The 16,414-nt window shown below is 39.7% G+C and overlaps 1 protein-coding gene across 4 annotated transcripts in view; it reads left to right on the forward strand.

Annotated features, from left to right (window-relative positions):
- Positions 1 to 16,414, forward strand: part of ntm (neurotrimin) — a 454,899-nt gene that overhangs the window by 384,586 nt on the left and 53,899 nt on the right. For all 4 annotated transcript variants that reach the window (XM_086160103.1, XM_086160101.1, XM_086160100.1 and 1 more), the window contains one exon: positions 13,562 to 13,794. In XM_086160103.1, coding sequence (XP_086016229.1) covers positions 13,562 to 13,794 — 233 coding nt within the window. The remainder of the gene's footprint in view (positions 1 to 13,561; positions 13,795 to 16,414) is intronic.

Raw genomic sequence — 16,414 nt, forward strand, 5'->3', positions numbered from 1 at the left:
GAAAGTATCGATTATTTCGTTGTACCATCCACAGATTTTTGAACAACAGATTTCTCAAGTTGTTGCGACTGTCTCTTCACTTTAGTCTTGAAATGAGTGGTATTGAACTTTGTGTGCACCCCCATTAGACTGAATAGGTCCTCTTCCTCCTCTTGCTGTCAAAGGCTCTGAAAGAAAAAAAAAAATCATCAAAAGGTAAATATGGAAACAAGATGATAATACTTACCTTTGCAGTTGTGCGGTATTATTACGGTGCCATTGCACTTTTAGCACTTTTTCCTGTCACCTTCCATTACTCTGAATTCCTATAATGTTCTCCAGAGTCGACGGAAGTGTACTTCAGCGATGAAAGCTATTTTGCTCTTGATATATGTGGAAGCTGTGCATTTTCTGAAAGCTTAAGAGCGACACTTGGGCATTTAGAAAATATATAATTTTAGCCTCAGACAGCAAATTCCCCTTTGTTTGATTTCAATGCGCAACGCTGGTCTTTCAGAAACCACAGAGTGCATTTGATTACAGTGATGGTCAGTGTGTCTTTTTAAGCACGGTCGAAAAACATCAACTCAAATCTGTAAGAATAAATACTTGCGGAACCTGTTTTGATTCCGACAGAGGAATTTTCTGTGTGGAGTTTGCATGTCTGCTTGGGTTTTCTCACACAGTCCAAAACATGAAGCAGGTTAATTTGAGAAATTGGGGAAAAATTGCCCAGATGTGCAAATGAGAAAGTGAACGGTTGCCTTTCTGTATATTTAGCCCTGCGATTGCCTGGCGAGCAGTCCAGAACTACTTACTTCATTTCAGCCATGATGCAAATATTGATAATTAAGTGGCCTGTGTGTTTTGCTCGGAACTTTCACAGTTGTTTCAAAAAAGTTGAAATAAATTGTTTTTTATTTTTCTTCTTTGCTGTTCGGCTGATCCCCTCAGGGGTCGCCATCCGTGTTTCCTCTTTGCCTACTCCAGCTAATTTCATGTCCTCTTTCACTGCTTTAATTTATTCATTTTTTTTAATTTCAATTCATTTTACTATTGATGAAATCTTTATTTTTCTTATGCTAGCGCACTTCTCGGCTTACTTAACTAATAAATGTTCTTCAAGTCACATGACTTCAAGGATGCTCAACTTTTTTTCCCATTTAGTCAACAGATTTTGCTGCGTCGCCACTTTAAACCTGGTACTTTGTGTTGGACAGCATTTGCTAAAGTGGTGAAGGAGTTGCAACACAAGTCTGAGATGTAACAGTGATGAGTAGACCGCAGACAGATACTCCTGGGAAGCTGCCCAAGCTCATATATTACGACTATGAATTACTCTCAAGGGTTGCGGCTCTTAATCACGCCCGACAAGAGGAAATAAATATATATAAAACATTAAGCTTGCTGCTAACATGGCAGCCGCTTTTTATCATCGACTGTATGATTTCATGTGCTCTTCTTTTGCGTGAGGACGACAACTTTGTACCAGAGAACTACAAATTCTGCAGTTGCAGAGAAGGAGGCGGATGATTTTAAATCTTAAAACTCCTTATAGTCTACCTTTTAGCAATATTAAAGTGACATCTACAGCAGCCACCCACCTGTATCATTCATGAATCAGACTTTGTCCGGCATTTCCCTCTATTTCCTTTTGGAAAGACGATGCGACTCTCCTCTATTTGCTTATTCGCAGAGAGAAGTAAGTAAGTAAGTGGGTTCAAGGTCGGACAATGTGACAGCCCTTGACTTAATGACTGCGAACATTAAAAAGAATACAGTTGTAACCGCCCAGCTACCAACACTACCACTAGCCAAATGCATGTAAATAAACTCCTGGAGTCATTTTGCATGAAAAATATGTGCGTCGACAGAGGAAAACTTTCTAACAAGCGCAAGGCTCGGCTAATTGATGGAGCCATCAAATTACCGGTGATGCTTAATGCATCTTTATGAATACGATCGGCTTTCCAGTCGTGCGTCCTCTTTGCATCGCATCACGGCTGCGTTTGTTTATCGGCCTTGTTCAACACGAGATGGGAATCACAAACAGGAACTCACAGAGCAGGGGTTTATACTTTCAAGACAAAAAATTGAATTATATGCAATTTTAAAAAAAAAGATCCTCGTCTGACTGGTTAAGATGAGTGATTTAGAATTTTTTTTCACAGTGTGTGCAGTTTACATGTAGAAGGTTAGTAGCCCAGAAATGTGAACGAGAGAGTGAATGTTTGTTTATCTGAATAAATGCTGATTGAATTAAGAGGAGATTCAGTAGTTGTGCAGCAGAGGAGCAAAAAAAATCTTTCAAATCGGGGGTTGGGAAGTACAATTCTGACTCTAAAATTTGAATTTTGTATTGATTTTTATCACATTTTGTTATTTTCCTGATTGTTGAATCCTTTTACTCCACCAAAAAAAGTCCAAGCCTGAATCGAAAGGTCTGCCGTGTACTTGAGGTGACTCATTCCAAGCAATTCCGTGTATTCATGAATTACACATCCTTTGAAAACGTGCACGACCTGAGGTGTCTTAGTGGGGGAGTTTGACCATCATGATCTGCCAGTGTTACATTTACAAACTCTTTTTAAATCTTCCAAGGGAGTACATTTTGTCCTCCAAAAGATGATAAATAGGTCACGATAAAAATGACACGACCGCTATGATTCACCGCATTTTTCTTCTCCTCTTTTCTACTCAAGGTTGCAAAAACACAAACTCTCCTTTTGCATTTTCCAATTGCTACCGCGTTAACTCAAGAGCTCTAGTTTTTTGGTTAAAAACACCTGCCAATTAAATAAAGTCCTTTTGACTGAAGCTCCGCCCGTCTGTGCCGCTTCAATGAGCCCTTTTCCAAATGCCATCACTTCAATATCCTCCTCCTGACTCATTGATTTAAAATCAACTGAGCCGGCTCTTTCTCTTCAAACCTTCCAGAGAAAATTTGTCTTGTGATATTTCATTTCTATATTTTTGTAACAGTCACTTCTTATTGTTGTTCATTTGACACACTTTTGAAATTTAATTGCTCTTAACATTTAGGTAGAGCCTTACCTTTCGCATAATCGAATAACAAGAGCGGCGTAATATTCCAAGGTTTACGCCGAGAAGTGTAATTTCTGCAAAACTATCTATTCACTCTGGTTTAATATTGGGTAAATGTGAAAACTCAATTATTATTATAAGAGTCACGATATATAGCAAACAGTGCAAAACCCTACAAAATCATTACATTACATTGCATTTGGCAGACGCTTTTATCCAAAGCGACTTACAATAGAGGACATAGGGACTGCAAATACACTTGCACAGGAAATATACAGAACAAATCAGTCTGCTTACTGTCTCATTCAGGCAGTTTTGAAAAGTGGCGTGGCTTTGCACGAAGGCAACTTTTAACAGTTGCGATTCCTGTGGCGAAGAAAACCGCCGTGGTGCCGAAATCCAAGCGAGATCCGACTACCCTGACCCGACCCTGTCACCGTGTGAGCTAACGTGATTTTGTTTTGACGGCCACAGCAGCTCATCTGGTTAAAATTGAACCCTTCATTTGAATATTTGAAATACATCGCAAATAGCAGCCATTTTGTAGCAGGCCATGTGACATGCTTTAAAACGCCACTTTGGATGGAAAAAAAAAAAAAAAATCTCCATGTTTGCCATTTCGATGCAGATCACGCCGCGAGAGCCGCATCGTTTTTGTGCATTCACTCGGCGTAGAGGATGTGCTCCTAACTTTTGCATTAGTTATGGTTTGAACAGATAGATGTGCGGGAGATCGAATGAGGAAGATAATGAAAGAAAAAAAAAAATGTCAGCACAGCTTAACAGTAACAATGAAAGCAGTAAACGTTGATATAGTCCAGAAGTCTAAAAGGTGACACCGGTGTGATTTGTGAAGCAACCTGGATTTATAAATGAGCAAGAGTGGTTCCACAACACTTTAGTTTAAATTCTGCTGGGATCAATGGACCTCCTGTTAGACTGCCTAATTGTTTCCCAATTTCTATCTGTCAAGTATTCACAACCAAGGTGGAATTTCAGCGACGTTAATGGGGAATATTTCCAATTTCAATTTCATCCAGTTTATCTTTCAAAAAGGGAAGGACATATGTCCTAGCTTACCTGTAAAGGTGGCCTTATTATCTAGCTGGTTGTCCTTTCGCACTGTTGGACGAGACCGAGATGACATTGACTCGACGAGTCAACTCAAACAACCAACGAATCATATTTGAATAACGGTAGAATAATATACTTTTATGAACAGTACACAGAATCATGCATGAGTTTAACACGTGAAAAGACACGCAGAAATGCATTTTCTGCAGCCTTCAAGTTGAAAGTGAACAGTCTGGCTGTCGAAGATGGAAATACGGCTGCTGCACGGACGTTCGGCATCGCTTCTGAAAAAAAAAGTATTTATGTTATTTAGTTGTAGATGTTACCGTAAGTTATGGGAAAGAGTAGTGTAAACTAGACTGGGAGCAGAAGTCAACATTTGTGAACATCAGTATGGCTTCATGCCTACAAAGAGCATTAAAGATGCAGTATTTGCTTTGAGAATGCTAATAGAGAAGTACAGAGAAGGCCAGAGGGAGCTGCATTGTGTTTTTGTAGACCTAGAAAAAGCATATGACAGGGTGCCAAGAGAGGAACTCTGGTATTGTATGAGAAAGTCGGGAATGGCAGAGAAGTATGTTAGACTGGTGCAGGACATGTATGCTAGCTGTGAGACGGTGGTGCGATGTGCTGTAGGGGTAACAGAGAAGTTCAAGGTGGAGGTGGGACTCCATCAGTGTGCAGCTCTGAGCCCCTTTTAGTTTGCAGTGGTGATGGACAGGCTGACAGATGAGGTTAGACAGGATGGACCATGATGTTTGCAGATGACATTGTGATCTGTGGTGAGAGTAGAGAACAGTTTGAGGAAAATCTAAAGAGGTGGAGGTATGTGCTGGAAAGGAGAAGAATGAAAGTTAGTCACAGCAAGACAGAGTATATGTGTGTGAAGGAGAGGAACTCAGGTGGACCGGCGAGGCTACAGGGGGTGGAGGTCAAGACACTGGAGGATTTCAGGTACTTGGGGGTCAACAGTCCAGAGCAACAGAGATTGTGGAAAAGAGGAGAAGAGACGGGTTCAAGCAGGTTGGAATGGGTGGAGAAAGGTGTCGGGGGTACTCTGTAATAGAAGACTATAAGTCAGAATAAAGGGAAAGGTGTACAAGACAGTGGTGAGACCAGCGATGATTTATGGACTAGAAACTGTTACAATGACCAAAAGACAGAACTAGATGTTGCAGAGATGAAGATGTTGAGGTTCTCTTTGGGAGTGACCAGGATGGATAGGATCAGGAATGAGTCTATCAGAGGGACAACACAAGTTCGATGTTTTGGAGAGAAGGTCAGAGAAGCCAGACTGAGATGGTTCGGTCATGTACAGAGAAGAGATAGTGAATATATTGGTAGACGGACGCTGGAATTAGAGCTGCCAGGCAAGAGGTCTCGAGGAAGACCAAAGAGAAGATTTATGGACGTAGCGAGAGAGAATATGAAGGTAGTTGGTGTGAGAGAGGAAGATACAGAGAATAGGGTTAGATGGAGAAAGTTGACTCGCTGTGGCGACCCCTGACGGGAAAAGCCGAAAGGAAAAGAAGAAGTTGTAGATGTTACCATCATTTATTTAATTAGGTTTTCAGAATAATCTTTCCTGTAACATCTTGCCTTGTTAATATCTCATGTTACAACAGGGACACCTGCGGCTTATAGACAAGTGCGGCTTATTTATGTACAATTTATTTTTTGTTTTAAAAATTAGTAGGTGCAGCCCACGGATAGATGCGCTCTATAGTCCGGATTTTACGGTGCTCTTTCCTGGAAAAGCCCAGCATGTACCCCCTAAAATAAGAATAATAATAGTATCCCTTGTATGTATGATGAATGAACACACATTGCACTGGTTTTGGACCAAATCATTATGTGTTTGACTCATTTTTTTATTTTTGGTTATATTATATGTCCACGCCATTCGACGCGGATTCAAATTTGGAAAATGGCCATGTGACGCCCCACTGTTACCCCGCAGCCTTGGGTTTGGCTCCAGACGCCAGGTTTCACTCAGTAGATTTGTTAGTGATGTACTGATTAATGCAAGAGTCCTGCTGTCTCTGTTTCTATCTATTCAAGGATGTCACCAAAATGCATAGTCAAATTTTATATTGATCTTTTTTTAGTTTCTTAATGATAGTGAGATGAAACGTTTGAGAGAACCGCAATTGCAGGGTGAAAACCTACAAGTTTGTTATTGGTTTTCTTTCTTTTTTTTTTTTTTTTTTTTTAAGGAAACTTTGCTAGTTAGCACTACTTTTTTTGACCAAACTGTCCTTTCAACACCCACAGAATCACCAGTCCTATGAATATTCAATCATCGAATATGTAAAAAGGAATCACAGGCCTTCAAGTTTCAGACAAACGGGGCAAAATAGCTTCCTGCACTCTTTCTTCAAGCAATTCTTCAAACAAAAAGCTTTCAAACTGACACAATTTAACCGGTTTCCTGTAGAACATCGGCCTTTGTGCAAGGTGCGACTCGGCACCCGATACCGTTAATGACACGTCAGCGGTGGGAACTTGTTACGATGGAGAGAAAAGCTAATTGGTCGCAGTCAAATGGCGCCCAACTCGAAGCCGCCAAAAGAAGGGGTTAATGTTTCGCGTCAAAATAGTCAAATTGCGTCTCCTTCCGTTCGTCCTCAAAAGGCTCAGGGGGGGAAACCGCTCACGGTTCGGGCCTCCGATATACAGTACAGTCACGCCCCTGACCTGAGCCATGAAAAGGTAATTTTAATCTCTCCTGTTACAGAGTTGGAAGACATGAGGCTTGTGCTCCACAAAGCGAAGCCCCTGATGACATAACATTAAACATTAACTCATCCACTGTGTAAACATTGTCTGCCTGTGACATCTAATTGTGGAGCAACAAGGGTCATGTATTTTTAATGGTCCACATATTACTGCCAGAAAGCACACGGGGAAAGTGGAGAAAGTGTTTGTTCACGGTTACAGTTTCACCTCCGATCTCTTCGTCTCCCCTTCCCTTCTGCCTCTCGTGCTTTTGAGGAGACTGACAATTTATTTGGATTAAATTTTGTTTGCAGTCTGTGCAGAGGCGATAAGGGAGGAATATATGGTATGTAAAATATTTATCCCTTCATTTTTCTTCGTGTTGCTCTCTAGAGGGATTTAGCTGGTGAGGCGTATAGTCTTTATAACAATAACAACCAAAGTCAAACCAGATTCTCTTTTTCAATAAATGTCATATATCTATATATACATAAATATATATATTTATATATATGTATGTTTGAATTTGTGATGTTAGCCGCTGCATTTTGACTTCCTGTGTGATAATCTAGTGTCAAGGAATATATTTATACGCACACACTAAAAAAAACAAACATTTGTATTTTCACACTCGTAAAATGCAGGGCTGTCCACCGAGAACACTCCTGCGGACACTCGCTTTCATACTAGTTCAAGTTTGTCACACTGAAAAAAGAACGACGAAATACTGGGAGAAAAATCTCCATAAAGAAGAAAAAGCTCTTTTCAAAGAACTTCCTTTTTTTCAAGTCAGAATCGTTTTCATTTTAGTTTCTTACTGACACACAGCAATGTTGATGTGGTGGTGAAACTGAGCACCAAAAATTCCTTACAGCCTCTTATTTTGGTAAATACAAAGTGCTACATTTAGCTCAAGTAGTGCTTAACTTTTTAATAATTCTCAAGTAATTAGAGATATATAATTTGCGGACTATTGAGCACACCTGAATTTAAACAACGCCGGCTGAATAAATATATGTGTACAAATATAAGCTGCAGGTGTCCGAGGTGGAACGTGAGATTTTTACAAAGAAAAATGTTACACAGACACATTTTTAGCTGTTAGCTGATCCCTAATGTCATTTTCCTCCTGCGCACTAAGACCATTAGTCGTCTTCTTTGGTGTCTGAATTAAGAACCCCAAATTTCACGTTCATTTCATTGGTCCGACATGACAAGGTTAAATTTACGGGTATCATGAAGCTTTTTAGCCCCCAAAAATCCACATATTAGCCGCATTACTTTGTATGCTGCAGTGTTGAGAACGTGCCAAAAAGGTAGTAGCTTTTTTGCATTTTGTGCTGAAACCATCACAAAAAATGAAGTCTTTATTTTTCTTTATGTGATTTTTCTCACAGTTTTATGAAATATTTTTGAAATTTTATTCCTCTTTTTTTCTTTTTTTACCTTCTTTACCATTAAGTTTTGCTGAAACTCTTTTTTTTTTTTTCTGTGTTAGGACAATTTAAGCACTTCTGATCTTTGGATATTTCCAGTACCGTAAACCTTAAGATTTGTTCTCTACGCCTTCATGCCCAGAGAGCAGAACTCACGAGTTCCCCCTAAATTGAAAATTGGAAGGCTTAGCAAAGACAGCAACTTGAAACAATGAAACAGTGAAGGCTTCGTTGATACACGGTCGCATAGCTGACCTTCAAGACAGATAATTTTACAGAGAATTACAGAGTTCTGGCTCAGACAAAAAAAAAAAAAAAATCACTTAATAAGGATTTCTTCTTAAGCACTGTGCACTGATGCATCCCCTCCTTCTGTTGCAGTGCAGCTGATGTCAGGCACCCGTCACGGCACCTTTCTCAGAACTTCGTAATAGCGTGTAGGGAATTCATTTCACAGTCTTGTATTCTAAAAGTACATATCTCTAAGTTTGTGATCTAATTTTAAATGCAAGCATTCAGTGTTTTGTTCTTTTGGAGTAAGTTAAAGGTCCTCCCCTAACATGTCAAGGATGCATCGATCAAAGAAATTGCCATTAAAATAACTGTCAAGCGGCAGGAAAGCGCTAAATAGAATTACAGATTGGTCCCTTAATATCACACTCCAACTCATACAATCTAAAATAATGCAACGTATACACTATCCAAAGGTCAACCTAAATAAGATTTACCCCTCCGCCTCCCCCAAAAGTGACAAATGAAAGTGGGACTGTAATTGGCCTCTTCTAGTCTTGTCCCAAATTGCAAAATTTTTTTTTTTTTTTTTTTTTTTCAAATGTATAATTCAATAGATACTAATTTAATGCTGGTCCCTGTCAATGTCCTGTCTTTGTTCCCGCTGACTCCTGAATAATTTCTGGACTTTTTTGCATCGGGAAGGGTTACTGCCGGATCGCACTGTGTCCGCCTCTGACAAGTTCGATCCCCCAACTCAACTGTCCGTGCTCAACGTGGCCAGTCGAGCCATTTATTGTGCTTAATCCGCATGCGCTGCCGGCTGCCTTGGAATTAGACCAGAGCGTCACTTTGCTATGAGAGGGGTGGAAAAAAAGTGCATTTCATGTGTTTGACAAATTGCTGATTGTGAACAAGCAAAATTTTTGCACTGCATTACAAATATGTGGAGTAAGAGCGGAAGGCCATTAGTCCTGGTGATATACAGGTACTTGTAGAGCTGGAGAAGTAGAGTTTTTGAATAGACTGATCTTAGAAAGAGAGAGGATGCCCAAGGAACGGAGGACAAGAGTGTCGGTGCTGATCTTTTTTAAGAAACATTCACAGTTCGAGAGGAAGAAAACTGATGAGCGTCACAACTCGGTGCTAGGAAAGAGTACCGGAAGCTAAAGTGAAGGCCGAAGTGATCATTCCTGTGCAGCAGTCCGCTTTCATGCGGAGAAATAGTACGGCGAATGTGGTATTTGCTTTGAGAACGCTGATAGAGAAGCTCAGAGAGTATCTTGGACTGCCGCTCCGTGCCTTTTAAAATCTAGAAAAAGCATACGAGTGGATGTAGAAGAGAGGAACTATGGTACTGTATGAGGAAGTGTGCTCGGAGCTGTGAGACAGCGATGTGGTCTGCAGAAGTGTGACAGAAGAGTGCAAAGCGGAGGTGGATCTACATCAGAGATCAGCTCTAAGCCTCCTGCCCCCTATAGTGATGGACAGGCTGATGAAGAAGATTAGACAGGACTCTCCATAGACCATGATGTATGCGGATCACATTGTGATCTGCGGTGAGAGCAGGGAGCAGGCGCAGGAAACTCTAGAGAGGTTTAGGTATGACCTCGCGAGGAGAGGAATGGAGGTTCGCCTCAGCAAAGACTGAGCTTGTGTGTGAATGAGAGAGACCCAAGTGGAGCGATGAGGCTACAAGGAGTGCAGATGAAAGAAGGTCGGGGGATTTAAGCACCAAGGGTCAACAGTCAAGAGCGATGGAAAGTGTGGAGAAGTGGGGAAGAAACATGCTCAAGCAGGCTGGAACAGATGGAGAGAAGTGTCATTTGTGATTTGTGATAAATAAGTAGCAGCCAGAATAAAAGGAAAGGTGTGTGAGTCGGTGAGACCGGTCGGCATTGAGGAAAAGGCCGGAGGCAGCTGAAATGAAAGATGTCCGAATTCGCTTTTGGAGCGACAAGGATGGATCGAATCAGGAACGAGTCCGTCGGACGGACAGCGCACGTTAGCTGTTCTGGTTTTAAAGTCCGACCGAGATGGTTTGGTCGTGTTCAGAGGACAGATTGAGAATACATTGCTAGCAGGATGCTAATGCTAGACATGCCGGGAAAGGGGGTCCGGACGAAGACCAGTGAGGAGATTTATGGACGGAGTGAAAGAGGACGTTAAGGTCATCGGTATGAGAGAAGAGGCTGTCAGAGGCGAGGGCTCGATGGCGGCAGAAGATTCGCTGTGGCGAACCCTTGAAGAGGAAGATTACCGACTAACGATGTAAAAGTACAAGGTGCCCCTGCCATCGATACCGCAGATACCAGACATGCTGAAGTTGCTATAGATTAGACTTTAAAGAAGATCAACATGTTTCATTACCTCCATTCCATAAAGATACTGGCGTGTTACCGCGGTACTGGGACTGCGAATCCTGGAGCGGAGAGGATGTTCATCGTGCTTCTTCACCATTCGGGTGACATGAGCCAATAAAAAACTAATTCAAGCTAAAAGAGCTAACATGCGGATATTTTTCTCTGTATTTTAGGCCCGAAGCGACGCATTGACGCGTTTATTTTGTAATAAACAAATCTGAAGTGCACTATTATGTGTTGCCTTGATGGGGGTGTTATTCAATATAAACATATTGAATTGGCATATCTCACATAAATTGTTAACTTTAGTAGCTGTGGTTCATCTCATCATTTTCTGTGGTAGTTCACCAGTAACTAGTAGTTACTGCAAAAGTAAGTTTCAGCTGGACTTCTCACTGAGTTTCTACTGCTTGTTTTACTGGTCACGTGATTCTAGTACTGTATCTTTTTGAATGTATTTATTCAATAAATATTTTAGCATTTTATTTTGCTCATTTTATTTCAATCTGTCCATGTGCCTTTTCAAATGCGTTTTTTTTTTTTTTTTTTATAACGTATGAGATGATGGGCTATCAAATCAATGACTTAATGTTTTATTTTCTTGTTATATAAGTTTGTGTTTGTGTATTTTTTCAAACGGTCTTGAACTTTCTTCATCCAAGTCAAGCCTTCTTTAAACTGACAATTATTCAATTCCAAATCGATGTCTTGAACTTATTATTTGCACGTTACGTTGAATCTGTCCGAGGGCTTTCAAATTTCAGCTATCGTTCAAAATGACAATTAAAAGAATTGTTTTGTAAAAGTGTCATTCTTTTGTTCAGCTTCAGTCGCTCATTCTTTTCCCGTCACAACTAATCCATTTATAACTAAATTTCTGGCATTTTAAACTGTTATTCTAGAGCAGGAGGGGTCAGGAACCTTTTTGACTGGGAGAGCCATAAAAGCCAAATATTTCTAAATATATTTCATTGAGAGCCATATAGTATTTTTAGCGTATAATAAATTAAATATGTCTTACTTTTAATGCGACCTCTGGTGCTCCATGGATTTGTTCGGAGTGCAGCTTTATATTTGAACGCTTCAATGTAATTTTATCATTGCATATTAGACATACCGCAGATCCAAATGTAAATTCCTCAGCCTGGAATGCACCGTAATCATCGTCTTTTTTTCCTTTCGCCATCTTTTCCATTACAAGAGATGAAGCGGATAAACTAGTTGTCTATCTGATAAAATTGATTTCTTCACCTTTACAATGACCTGGATATGCTCTTGGTTCCCGACCCGACCGAGGGGTGACCCGTGAAATTTATCTTCAAAACTAATTTCTGTTTACTTTAAAATGACACAGCATTATGAAGAAATATCACAAGTTTTTTTTTTTTTTTTTAATCAGTTCCAAAGGGATTTTTTTTTTTAACTCAAAATTGTCTAGGAGCCACATACCGTCACCGGTATTGCATATATGGCTCGCGAGCCATAGGTTCCCGACCGCTGTCCTAGATGATTTCAGGGGGTCTAAGTTTTTTTGTTTGGACACTGAAATGTATGTGTTCCTTCGAAAAATAGTTCAAAAGATATCAATTTGCAGAATATGCTGTGAATGCATTTCAATGGGTTTGCTTGGTCTTTGGATATTCCCAAACCTCACTGTCTTGCACACACTCCCATCCATATATATATATATATATATTTTTTTTTTTTTGAAACCCGTTGCTTCTGTAAAATTGTTCTAGACAAGCATGTTTTTTTGTTTTTTTTTTGTTTTCTCTTCTTTCCCCGGCATAACTACAAAAAGCCCCAAGGATGCCACTGACACTTCTGCTGCCACTGAAGTGGAAGTGACTGATGTCATAGTAAAAGCTGTGGCGGTATAAATGGAGCGTGCAGTCTTTCAACTGTAAATTGTCACTGTTCTCCGGCTGCTTTGCCGCCATGGAGGAACCGTTTGTTAAAATTCCCTTTCACCTCCGTGCATTAACTTAGATGTTGATTTTACGGCCGATGAAAGCAAACCGTCCTAATTACAATGAAGCGCGATAAAGTTGAGTATTATTGTTTCAGTCAGTTTAGAGTGTCATCGGTCAAGTGTGTAAAGTGTGTTGGCTGACTAATGAAAGAGACCTGCTGACTCCGTGAGACACGCTTCTTCTGTATTTGCATATGTGTGCAGTCTAGTGGGATTTGTTTTTACCCCGGCAACTAAAACGCACAGTCGTCGATATGTAAAATTGGTGAAGAAAGGAATTCTAGGGACGAATAGAAAGTTTCGGTCTTCTACCCCTCAATGCACGGTAACAAGAGCAGACTAAATACAGCTTTTCATCACACTGTGGGTTTGAGTCTTTGTCAGATTTGGTGAAAAAATGACATGTTTGACAGTGCGTGTGTGTATGTTTGTGTGTGTGTGTGTGTTTATTTCACTCTAGCCAAAAACAAAACAGCTGGTTTCCTGGTTCTAGGCGTCCTCTCTGGTTGAAATTGTGCAAATAAGTAGTATTTATGGATATTCCCTGAAAAGTATAGTGACTTTATATAACAGAGAAACAGATTGAGTTTGGAAAACAAGTTTGTTTTTACACCCCGCACACTCATGCTGTTTCAATTTTTGGTTTATATCTTCTTTTTGTTTGTATATTCTGCAACACAATTTAACACTGAGCACTATATATATATATATATATCATTTTTTTTTTTTCATTTTTTTCACAGGTGTGCACAGGGAGACGTTGTTACACACACAGCATGGCTAAACCGTTCGAGTATACTTTATGCCGGAGAAGAAAAATGGTCGGTGGATCCCAGGGTGAGCCTGGTGACGCTTAATCCAGAGGAATATACCATCAAGATTGAAAATGTGGACATGACAGATGAGGGGCAATATGTCTGTGCAGTGCAGACAAGCAGTCGACCGAGAACCACCGTAGTGCACATCCTTGTCCAAGGTAAAAAAAAAATAAACACGCCTCAATAATGCCAATACACTGCTGCTACTGCATTTATAACACTGCTGTTTTCCTTGTATATTTTGCCACCTATAAATCTGTGTCTTAAATTTTCAGTTGACCTTTTCAATTGATCCAGATGGAAGAATATAATTATTTAAATGAAATAATAATACCAAATAATAGTAATAATAATAAAAAAAAAAAATTATATATATATATATATATATATATATATGTGTGTGTGTGTAAAATTATATACATATATGTATATATAATTTAAATATTATTAATAATAAAATGATATTATAAAAATGTATATGGAAAATATATATGGAAAACCCATGTATATAGAAAAAAAATAGAAAAAAATATATAGAAAAAATATTTTATCTCTCTCTCCCACTCTCTCTCTCTCTCTCGCTCTCTCACTCTCTATATATAAATATTTTACTATTATTGTATTATTTATTTCATTATTATACATATTTGTATATATAATTTATGTGTTATTATACATATATATATATATATATATATATATATATATATATATAGCCTTTTGTATTCTTGCTGTAAGATTGATGGCTTTGCTATTTTAGATCATGAGCACATGAGGAAATAAGTGGATAAAAAAAAAAAAAAGAAAAGAGGAGGGTAAATGTGCACCCTCCCTTTTTTTGAATCATTTCCTCATTAATTGCTCCAGTGGAGCAATTAAGGTCTAAGTGCCTTGCTCAAGGAGAGGGAGGGCTGCGTGGCCTTCGTTCGCCACATTAGGTAAGCTTAATGGAGAATACCAGATGTTAAGATGCTTTGCCTGAAATGAATGGCATGGCTTCATGCCGGAGATTCACACACACACGTTGCACGGCGAGTGGCTTCATCTGCCCTCACACGGCGTAATAATGCCAGTCTGATATGCAGATGGTACATTTAGAACTAGAACCTGTTATTATCACCTTTTTAAATGCTCATTTTTTCAAAGACGGGATAAATATCAGCCGCCACCTTGGCTTTTAAATACACACTTTTCAATTCTATTAGTCCTACTAAGTGTTAAAACCTTATTTAACAACAAACTCATCTGAAGCAGCAGGCAATGGTTTTAACATTCCCTGATGGTAATATGACAGTTGTAATTATAGTGTACATCATCATCTTTGAGCATCTGACAAACAAATAACTAGATAAACTGGAGTTGAAATTACAGACGTGCGAAATGACAAATTACCTACTCATACACGATGTCAGATAAAATGAAAATGCAATGTTATTCATGAAATAATCTCATATTATATCAACATCCTGCATGATGTTAAAATTATAATTGTTTAATTTTATTGTTCCTGAATGTATACCAATGTAACACTTTGAGTACATGGAATGTGTCCATCCTAATCTGTCTGTCTCATATATAATATTAGTAAAAATATATATATATATACTGCTCAAAAAAATAAAGGGAACACTTGAACAACACAATGTAATTCCAAGTCAATCTCACTTCTGTGAAATCATCGTGTCCACTCAGGAAGCAACACAGATTCATTTTGACTTGTTTTAAGGACATTACATCAAAGTTGGATCAGCCTGGAGTTTGTTTTTACACTTTAATTTTGAGTGTGATTCCTAATCCAGACCTCCATGGGTTGATACAATTGATTTCCATTGATCATTTTTGTGTGATTTTGTTGTCAGCACATTCAACTGCGTAAAGAGCAAAGTATTTCATAAGAATATTTCATTCATTTAGATCTAGGATGTGTTTTTTAAGTGTTCCCTTTATTTTTTTGAGCAGTGTACATATATATATATATATATATATATATATATATGTAATGTTCTGCATAGGATCTTATTTTCCTATTTTCCCACTTTTCTTGACGGAGATGTTGTCCCTGGAGCTATGGAGCTCTCCTCCCAGTTTGGGAGTTTCTGCTCCAAGTGACCCCATCACTACCGGGCCCACTTTCTCCTTCATGCTCCACATCTTCTCCAGCTTCTTCGTGCGGCAACACAAGATCTTTGCTTGGCCTGGATCATCTTCTTAGATGTTTCAGCACAAATATTCCTGTCTACGTTGCTGCACGGCTCGAACGCTGCATGCAGGTTGGTCTTCTCTGGTCTGGCAGATCCCAGCCTCCGTCGATCTCGTGTTCAAGGCCTGCTCTTGTGCGGCCACGGTCAGTGTCTCGCCGGCCACGAGTATGTTTCCGTGGTGACGGCCACTCCTTCACGCTGTGGATGGAGTAATACTTCTATCTCTTCCTCACTTGGCTTCTGCTGTTCGGGGTTTTGCTCAGCAGGTCGTCACCGGGAGACGACTTACCGATGTCCTCCAGCAAGCTTGGATCGCTCTTGGCTCTGACCCTCCTCTTTTCTACCAGGACTTCAGGAGAAACCCTTCATGTCTTGTCAGTTGAAGCCACCTTTCTTCCAGCGGCCAGGATATTATACGTATCCGATCATTAGCAGGCCAAAGGTACTTGTATCCCGTATCTTGTTGCCATCCGGCTGACTTTTCACAACTTGTCTCCTCAGCTGAAGTTATGTAGCCGTGACCTCCTCGTGGTTGCCATTTGCTTGTTGGATCCCAAGATATCCGCGGTTGTCCTGC

Source organism: Fistularia commersonii, chromosome 15 (assembly GCF_037954325.1).
Source record: "Fistularia commersonii isolate RoL2024-O1a breed Wild chromosome 15, RoL_Fcom_v1.0, whole genome shotgun sequence".
Lineage (NCBI taxonomy): Eukaryota > Metazoa > Chordata > Actinopteri > Syngnathiformes > Fistulariidae > Fistularia > Fistularia commersonii.